General features: G+C 35.2%; 1 protein-coding gene across 6 annotated transcripts in view; it reads right to left on the bottom strand.

The window, feature by feature from the left end:
• Positions 1 to 10,845, bottom strand: part of ANO3 (anoctamin 3) — a 419,176-nt gene that overhangs the window by 73,170 nt on the left and 335,161 nt on the right. For all 6 annotated transcript variants that reach the window (XM_047690759.1, XM_047690760.1, XM_047690765.1 and 3 more), the window contains one exon: positions 4,772 to 4,868. In XM_047690759.1, coding sequence (XP_047546715.1) covers positions 4,772 to 4,868 — 97 coding nt within the window. The remainder of the gene's footprint in view (positions 1 to 4,771; positions 4,869 to 10,845) is intronic.

The following is a 10,845-nucleotide window of genomic DNA, read 5'->3' as shown; positions in this document are numbered from 1 at the left end:
AAATACAAAGCCATGCTTACCAATAATTGTGTTGCCTATGATCTGTCATAGTTTAAGTCATATTTTCCTTAAAAAAGCTTTTCATTTTTTTTCTTCTAAGTTTTTTCATAAATCTTTCAGGAATTTATTTTTTATTCAATAAATTAAACATTAATTTTTAAAGAAGCACATCCATGAGATACAGGGAGGTATACGTGTAATACTAATATAATGAGAGATTACATATACCTAATGAGAGATACAGCTAAAGTAGGAGTTACAAAAAACTTCAGAACTCACCCTAAGGAGGAATATAAAATTGTTGTGTTAGAGCCACTAAGATATGACAGGTGGGATGTGCTATGATATGTGGGAGGCCATGGACTTAAGGATAATTTGAAGTCTGCAGTTATAGCTGAAGGTGCTGAGGGTCGCATTTAGGGTGCTGATACCTGAGCTGTTGTATGAAAATGGGCGACAGGGAGAAGGAAGAGTCAAGCATAGCATGAATGGCTCAACTTCGACTGTGGGTAACTGGCAGGAGAACAAAGGGGAAAAGACCTTCTGACTATTAGGAAAGAGACTCTTGCCTATAAAATAAAGCTCCAGATGAAATCTCAGGAAAATTCCCAAAGCAACATAACAGGTTTTTCCAAAAGCAAAAGGAAGTGTGTCCTATCTACAGGTGTGTATTTGCAATGAATTATTTTACTAGAAAGATAGCTTGTCTTTATGCATAGGGGGACCTACGGACAAGCATTTTATTCAACACTGTTGATGTGGAATAGGAATAATATATAAAGACAGAAGCAAACTAAGCCTCAAACAAAACTATGTTTAAGTACAAATTCTCCATTATGTTTGACATCTGATTTCTCTTGGGGAGCTGAGTGTGGCTAGAAATCAATAAATGTGGATATTGTTTAAAGGGTAAATTTCTTATTAGGTTGGAAGATTACAGTCTTGATCTCTTCTATTGTAGTTGCTAGGTCTGTCTCTAAAATTGTATGATGGGTTCAGGATCACATTAGCCTCTGGAAACTGTCATTTACATTCCATTAAAGCTGTTCTAGGCCAAGGAGAACAAAGCACTTCTTGGGCAGATTCAACCCTGCAGGCCAGGCTACTCTGTGGGAAGGGGAGGAAGGGGAGCAAGGAGTTGGAATTTAGGCTAGAGTTCAGGCCTCTCTCACTTCCTTAGTCCTTAATCCTTGGACAGGGCAAACTCTGTGTAACCACCCATGTCCACTGGACCTCAACACAAGCTGCATCAAACATGGCAGCATCAGTAGTCCATGCCCAACCTCCCCCCTGTTCCTGACCAATTATTATTTAGAGCAATATCTTTTTAAAATGTGGCTGGAGGAATCACCTAAGGATCTTGTTAACATGCAGGATTCTAAGCCTTACCCTTGACCAATCGATTCTGAATTGTAGGACGTGGCGCCCAGGAATCTACTTCTTAACACATGTCCTATGTGATTCCTACATGAACTTTTTCATGAAGTTTCTTAAAAGAAAAAAATAGCCTGTCTTATTTCTGTTGTAGTATCAATATCAGTGTATGGTCTGAGGCTCATACTCGGTATTGAGTAAATGTTTACTGAGCAAATAAAAAAAAAAAAACCCAGAAACTAATAACTGTTATAAATAAAGCTAACCTCAAGGTCAGAATCACTTTTAAAATTATATGAAAAAACAAAGCAAAACCTTTCTAATGATCTCACCTAAAATGAGAAAGCTTAGCATAACGCAAATTGACATTATTGGTGTCAGATGCTTTTAAGTGAATGTGCAAATATCACTGAATTACTTAGTTGGAAAAAACTTTTAATTATCATAGTTGTAAATATTAAAAATGATGTTAATATGCTTAAATGTTAAACTAATGTTAAAATATGTTAATTACTTAAATATGAATTTTATCACATAATGGGACCAATTTTATTCTATGGAACACATTCCTTAAATTATTAAGAAAATAATTATGTGTAGACACACATACTTTTCAATAACATGACACTTAATTTTCTGTTTCTTATCCAAAGTGGTGATGGATTCCATAAGGAATTAACAAGTTTCTAGATGATGTGGCTAGGTGATCTTAGATTAGTTTGCCTGTTTCTTTGGTAATAATCTATTCCTTTATTTCTAACACTGTCCATCAAGTAACTTCTAGATGTTTAAATATACAAACTGATATTCCAAAAAAATGTTATTTCCATCAATAATGGAAGAGTAATTCTGATTTTAAGGTGTAAAACAAGTAGCTGCATTTTATCTTAGTCAGAAGAAAAAATACAATAGATATTAAATATTTCATCCTGGTGGGATTTTTTTCTTGCGTTGTTCCAGAAGGTAATAATCTTCTCTGCCAGGTAACTTTCCACCTTCCTTATAATAGTTATTAAGTGAATTCTTTCTTAGTCATACATGTCTCTATACATACTCTTTTTTTTAACCAAGAAAAGGAGGGATGTAGATATTACATAATGACAAAAACCCTCTATACTTAGTGTTTCCTTGGACAATTTCTTTATCACTCTGCCACTGGGAATGTTTCTTATTTTTAGAATTCAGATACTGCTAGGGTGTTTTATTAAATGTGTACAAGTAAAAGTAGAAATAACATATATGGATTTGCTGGTATCCCTAAGGCTGTCATATATCCTTGAAATGCACAGGTTAGGAGAAGGACATGTATGTATGTATGTATGTGTATGTATACACCTAATGACTTTAATATGCTTGGCTTTTTCAAAAAGTATTGAGAAAATGCTTCCCCAAACAAGACATCTTTATGGAAACATTCAAAATAATTCAAAACTAAGCATACTTTTAGAAATTAAACTGAAAATAAAACAGATTTTCCTCATGGTTTACATTCACAATAAATAAGTCAGAAGCTAATTTTCGTAAGTTTTGGCTTCATAGTAGGATATCGAGTGATTTCTGATTTTATACCCTGTTTTGTCAAAATTAATTGTATAGAGACCTCTACTTCTGAACACGATGGGCTAACAAAGATTGATTTTACCCCATTCTGGAAACAACCAAAGAATAAATGAAATACATAAGCAACAGATTTCAAGACAGTAGATACTGGGCAAGAAGGGCAATGATCCCTGAGAAGTGGGAAATAAATGAGGTGAGCATTAGGATTGCCTCAGGTTATCACACTAAAAGAGCTCACAGAATGCAGATAGGGGCACCCCAAACAGTGCCCAGTGAGCATGTCTGTGAGGAGACCTACAAGGAAAGAATCACCTTGAATGAGTACCAGTACGCCCATTCCCACCAGCCAGACTGGAAATCCTTCATTTACGCTGCATCAGGTACTGTACACAGACAGATCTTGCTTTCATTGTGGGGAAAAATTTGTGCTGGTTACAGTATTGCTATGAACCCAGCTCACAAACCTTAAAAGCAAGATCCAAAATGTCCATATTATTTCCAAGTAACTAAATCACAACATCTCTATACATTTATGAGAATAGTTAGAATTAAAAAGACTGGCCATCCTGAGGATTAGTGACTGTACGGAAGGCTGGAACTCTCACATACTGAGGATGGGACTGTCAAGTGGCATAAATACTTTGGAAAACATTCTGGCAGTTTCTCAGAAGATTAAACACCCACCTGTCATATAATCTTGTCATTTTACTCTTGGATTGTTACCCAAGAGAAATAACAGTGCCCGTCTATATGGAGATTTATAGACGAATCTTCAGAGCAGCTTTATGTAAAACGTAACTCAAAACAGCCCATGGGTCCATTAGCAGAGGAATGGATAGAAAAATTCTGGTATAGCTGTGTAATGCAGTACTACTCAGCAATAAGGAGAAATGATCTACTGGTAAGTGTTATAGCATGGATGAATCTCAAAATAATTGTGCTGTGAAAGGAGCCAGAAAACACACACACACACACACACACACACACCATACACTGTATGATCCCATTTACATAAAAGCCTAGAAAATACCAACTTATCTATTCAGAAAGGAGTTGGTTGTCTGGGCACAGGTGTGGAACTGGGGAGGGGTGGGAGGCTAGGATTACAAGAGGCCATGAGGACAGTTTTGGAAGTTATTCCATATTCATTACCTTGATTGTAGTGATGGTTTCACAGATGCATATATAATGTCAAAGTGTATCAATTAATAAATTTTAAGTGTGTGTATATTATATTTGTTAATTATACTTCAATAAAGCTGTTTTAAAGATGAACAGTAATCACTGTAAAATTCAGTTTCTCAAACTTGTATGCACATTGGAATCACTTGGGAAAATTTAAAACAGACTGATGTCTAGGCTCTAAACCCAAAGGTACTGATTTAATTATTTGCTTAAGTGTGTGGCTTGGGTTTCAGAAGTTTTAAAAAAAAACGCTTCAGGGGATTCTAATGGGCAGCAACCTGAGAATTTTAGTATGTTGTTTCTTTTTCTCTGTAAAATTAAAAGTATTGTAATGAGTGTCCGTGGAAGTTACAAATGTAATCATTAGTAATGGAAACCATCGTCTTCTCCTTAATAGAATCTAGCTGTCATTCCAAGTGGAAGTTTAGATCTCTTATGACAGTGATCAGTTATAAAAGCACTGGAAGAATAAAATATTCAAATTAAAATGCACTCATTTTGTAATGGCGGCAGAGTGACGGACTAGTCAGTTGTCAATGTTACTGATTGTTGAAACTCTTGGGAACCCTTAAGTTTGTTTGGAGGACTTTTTACTATCTGCTTCTGAGAAAAAGTAGAGTTCAGGAAGGAGAATGTGAGGGTCCACACTTACCTTGGCGTAGATACAACTTTCGTTGAGTCTCTGCAGCGAACAGTTCTTGTCACAGAGAGGGCACATGAAGACTTCGGTGGCCTTGCAAATTTCTTGGCTTGAGAAACCAAAGAAGAAAAAGAAGGCATGAACCTCCACATAGAAGAGGTGCTTAGCCCCTCTGGCTAATCCTGTGGGAAGTCGCAAGGCAGATAGGGAAAGAAGAAATGGACACAGTGGGAGTGATGAACAGGTAAGGAAGGATTTGTGTGGCTCCAACTCAAATTTTTAGGATATTTGTGGTAACAGAGATTTTCGTTTGCTTCTTTGTTTTTAGAAGTCTCTGCCAGGATATTGTAATGATAATAGGCCACACTTTGTACTTACGAGACACTTGTGGGACTTTGCTGCAAAGACAGTTAACACAGGATTTCATGGCACTCAGGATAATCTTGTGAGGAACACCCAAGGGAGTTTTAACAAAACTCACAGCTTGGAAATGGCTGAGCTGAACCAAATCTGAATATTCTGATTTCTCAAGTCTATTGACCTTTCTCCTGAATCTCACAGCTTTCAAATAACTAAAATGAACAGCATCTATAATTCACACAATTTCATAGCTCCCACTAGAGTCAATGGAGGAGACATTACGTTCACTGGAAATTTGAGGGGTTGATTTTTTTGCAGGGTCTTGACACACAGTCATGATGATAAAACAGTTCTTATTTACTTAATATGTATTATATTCTCTATGAGAATTAAATTGTCTAATATTTGTCTCTTCAGATGACTTTGCTATATGAGTTCGACACCAATAACAATTTCTCAAAAGCTTCCCAGCCTGAGAGTTCACAGCAACATATTTTTAAAATGTTCTGTGCCTTTTTCTGTCATAAGTGTCCCTTTCCCACTTAGTAACCTCTAAAAAATGCTCTTTAATTAAATCTGCTTTGGAAATGTTGAAAGTAATTTAAAGGCTTTTGAAAATATATCTGGAAATACAGCTGCTCAATAAATAATACAAGTTTAATTGTCAGTGTTTACAGCATGATTTACTGTTTTCAAAAATACATATACTCAAATGAAGCAACAAACAATGTATATGAATTTCAAATCTCACTCCAAAGCAGGAATAAATAGTAAGTAATAATACCATATAGTAATACAGCACTTTAAAATGGGCAAAGGTGATTTCATGTCTGTTAAGTTTGGTCCACACTGCGATCTCCTGCAATGGTACTTGTCTCCAAAACTAAGACGAAACTGATGATTAGTTTAAGTAATTTGCTCAAGGTCATACAGCTAACAAGAAGTACCTTAGGGACCCAAGTTTAGGTTTTTGTGATTCTAGGTGTAGTTCCCCATCAACTGTAACATATCTAAAAGAGAAAGATTTATTTCATATTAAAAGCAACTTTCCAATGAAGGGAATTAAGAGTACACTTCTCATAAAAAGCCCTGAGTAATGTATAGAACTGATGAATCTTTTTATTGTACACTTGAAACTATATTACACTGTCTGTTAATTGTACTTGGGAAAAAAAAAAAACCTGGCAAATAAAAAACAAAAAAAATAAAGGAACTTTCCTATAAAATTAGTTTATTAATGGTGATGATAATCTTAAAGGTCTAATACTGTAATTCTCCAATTCTCACAGACATCATCCTGCTAGTAATCAGGACATTTATATGAAGTAGGAGAAAAGCAAGTAAAACACTCATATTAAAAGATCAAAAAAGAAAAAAAGATTATACCTCCTCTTAGTTTTACCATTAATTTGTAGGAACAAAAATTAACAGGGCCCTTGAAGGAAATTTTGATTAAAATTTCATAATTCACTCTGTTTCAAGAATGACATAATGTGTCCTACATTGAAATCTCATACTACAAAGTGTTAGAGTCACTTTATACCACATCATTTTTTCCATCTCCCTCACGGTCAAACGAAAGTACAAACCTATCAAAGCACCATGTCTAGGATCCCACGCCATTAGACTGAGTCCTATTTTTTGATTCCAGAATTATTAAGCTCATTTTCTATAAGTTGTTCAAAGTTCAACTTGATATGTAACAAAAAAAAAAAAAACAAAACAACTTTTAACAACATATTTTGTAGTCTAAAAAAGGAAGTGAATACTATCACAAATTTCTTTGACTTAAGTTAACCACTAGAGGGAGGGGGAGTGTACAGTCTGAGTGTTTCTTCATTTCCTTTGCACAGCCTGATAATACAAACTGCTACTTCAGTTGTGGCTTTCTTTCCTTTTATGTCTATTAGTAGATATACACATCAAGGGCTGATTCTAAGGAAATAATAATTACCACCAACTTAAGATAATGGGAGTAGGGAGTGATTTGTCCTTTTGGGAGTAGATGGCAGGACCTGCTCCTAGATCTTGATGTTTCCTGTGATTCTGTTAACATGACAAAGCACAGAAGAGGATGCTTGGTGATGCCTATTTTGAGGAAATGTGAAACTGTGAAAGTGGGCTTAAGGGAAGGCAGTATGAAAGCACGAGTAAAACATGATTTTAGAATCAGATATAGTTGTCAGGGAAAAGTAAATCAAATCACAAGATATTACTCTATATCTGTTAGGATTGCTATTACTAAACAAATCAAAACAAACATAACATGTGTTGGCAAAGATGTGGAGATTTTGGGAGATTTGCACATTGTTGGTGGGACTATGAAATGGTGCAGCCACTATGGAAAGCAATATGGAGGTCCCTCAAAAAATTAAAAAATAGAACGACCATATAATCCAGCAATCCCACTTCTGGGTATATAACTAAAAGGACAGAAACTAGGATCTAGAAGAGATACCCACACTCCCATGTTCATTGTATTGAATGAACCTGGAGGACACTATGCTGAGTGAAATAAACAGGCACAAGACAAACGATGCATGATTTTACATATGTTAAGTGTTTAAAATAGTCAAATTCATAGAAACACTATAGAATCATGGTTGCCAGAGGGTAAGGGAGGGGGGAATTGGGAGTTGCTATTCAATAGGTATAAAGTTCCAGTTATACAATATGAATAAACTTTAGAAATCTGTTGTGTGACATTGTGCCTGGAGTTAACAACACTGTAGTGTGCACTTAAAAATGTGTGGAGGGTAAATCTAATGTCAAGTGTTCTCTCCACAATTTAAAAAAATCCAATAAAGACCACTTACTACATACATTCCCCTGACCAAGTCACTTACCTCTCTGAGGATCAATTTCTTCATCTCTAGATGGAGATAATATCTAACTGGGGTATTACATAAGGGATATTGATACTGTGCCTGGAACATCATAGGCACTAGACAGACTTCATTGCTAAGGATGTTGTCAGGAGAGGGTTAGAGAAGCCCTTTATGACTCAACAGATTTTGGTGAAAAGCAGATCTGATGCTGATGATAACTTAAATTTCTCAGGGAGTTCTAATGGCAAAGAAGAAAGAATGGACAGACAGAAGCTGGGGCTTCTGTTCTTTACCGTAGACCTGGAAAACCATTTGATCTGCCTGCTTGTTCATTTTCATATTCCTATGATATGTGCCAGGTGAACATCTGACCACATTTGGTTAGGTAAGACCAATGAACACATGTAAATACACATATGAACATATTCATAGAGTAATAATCTACAACTTGATTGCTGCATAGTTCTACAATTAACTACAGGACAATTAAGAAATATGACCTTAGTTTACATGAACATAGTTGATAGAAACATAATAAGCACAACCTAATCTTCAGCTTTTAAGCATATTGTTACCTTGTAATAAAAAAAGAGGTTAATAAAATAATTCTAAAACAAAGCAATGCTAAATAAAAGCCTTGTGTCCTCCCCTGACCTGCCATGACAACACCTACAACTTAGCCATGACTTAACTGTGTCTGACACCTTGAATAGAAAATTACAATCCCATGAAATTTAGAAAGTCAAGATATTCAGTGATGCTTATCTTGGTTTAGAATAGAATGTCTGACAAGATGTTAATTATAGTATGACAGAGTAGCAGTAATATAATACCATAAAGCACTGAAGAAAAGAGTTTGCTAATACCTTTTAAAACACTCCTTGTACTAAAGGTACTTATATGCAAAGAGCCTAATTTACTTCGTTGGTACATAAATCAATAGGAATGGCAAACCTATTCCTTTCATTGCCTTTTGTTCATTTTCGACTTTGTAGAGGTAGAGGAAGGAGTCTACATCACATAGTAAAACTTTGAGAATATGTTCTCCACAGAACCAACTTGAACAGTAGCTACCCATCTAAGAATCATTTTATGTCTCCGTCAATTCATTTTAAAACAGTGTTTTCCCCAGATTTCTTCACATTCTGTTTTCCCTCCCTTCCCCTATAGAAGAAATCAGAGTGGTAGACAAACCATGAGAGACTCTTAACTATGGGAAAGAAACTGAGGGTTGCTGGAGTGGAGGTGTGTGGGTGGGAAAGGGCATTAGATAGGGCATGTGATGTGATGTGCACTGTGATACGCGATTGACGAATTACTGAATTCTACATATGAAACTGATGTACTATACGTTGGCTAATTGAATTTAAATTTAAAAAATAAATAAATAAAAATTTAAAAAATAAGTGTGGTTTTCTAAGACCTTGAAGATTACCAAAAACACTGTTAGAACTAATAAATGAATTCAATAAAGTTGCAGAATATAAAATCAATATACAAATATCAGTAGCATCTCTATACACTAACAATAAACTATCCAAAAGAGAAAAAGAAAACAGTTCCATTTACAATTGCACTAAAAAGAATAAAATAATTAGGGCTAAATTCAACTGACAAGGTAAAAGATCTATGTATTGAAAACTAAGACATTGATGAAAGAAATTGAAAAAGACACAAATAAATGGGAAGGTATTTTGTGCTCATGGATTGGAAGGAATAATACTGTTGAAATGTCTATGTTACTAAAAGACATCTACAAATTCAATGCAATCTCTATCAAAATTTCAATGGTATTTTCAGAGAAATAGAAAAAGCAATCCTAGGGGCGCCTGGGTGGCTCAGTGGGTTAAGCCGCTGCCTTCGGCTCAGGTCATGATCTCAGGGTCCTGGGATCGAGTCCCGCATCGGGCTCTCTGCTCGGCAGGGAGCCTGCTTCCCTCTCTCTCTCTGCCTGCCTCTCTGTCTACTTGTGATCTCTGTCTGTCAAATAAATAAATAAAATCTTAAAAAAAAAAAAAAAAGAAAAGAAAAAGCAATCCTAAAATTTGTACAGAACGTAACAAATCCTAAATAGCCAAAGCTATCTTGAGAAAGAAGAACAAAATGGGAGGCATGATACCTCCTGGTTTCAAATAATATTATAAAGCAATAGTAATCAAAACAGTATGGTATTGGCATAAAAATAGACCCATAGATCAATGGAACAGAATACAGAACCCAGAAACAAACCCATGTATATGTGGTCAATTTTTGACAAAGAGGCCAAAATATACAATGGAAAAAGGATAATCCCTTCAATAAATGGTATTGGGAAAATTGGATATCCACATGTAAAAGAACGAAACTAAATTCCTTTCTTATACTATATGTAAAAAATTAACTCAGAAGGGATTAAAGACTTAAATTTAAGACCGAAACCATAAAAAACCTAGAAGAAAACATAGAGGGGATAAACTCTTTGAAATTGGCCTTTCCAATGATTTTTAGTATTTGACACCAAAAGCAAAGGCAACCAAAGCAAAAATAAACAAGTGAGATGGACTGCATCAAACAGAGCAAAGAAACCCACCAACAAAACAAAAAGACAACCTACAGAATGGGACCAAATACTTATAAAACATATATCTGATAAGGGGTTAATATCCAAAATATATAAAGAACTCATACAATTCAGTAACAGAAAAATAAGCAATCTGACTTTAAAAATAGGCAGAGAAACTGAATAGATCTTTTTTTTTTTTCAAAGATCTATAAGTCAACAGGTACATAAAAAGATGACCAACATCATTAATCATCAGCATAATGCAAAACAAAGTCAGAGTGAGGTATCACCTCATACCTGTTAGGATACCTATAATCAAAGCCCTGCTGATGGGAATGTAAATTGGTGCAGCCACT

Source organism: Lutra lutra, chromosome 10, assembly GCF_902655055.1.
Source record: "Lutra lutra chromosome 10, mLutLut1.2, whole genome shotgun sequence".
Lineage (NCBI taxonomy): Eukaryota > Metazoa > Chordata > Mammalia > Carnivora > Mustelidae > Lutra > Lutra lutra.
This window is presented reverse-complemented; position numbering and strand designations above follow the sequence as displayed.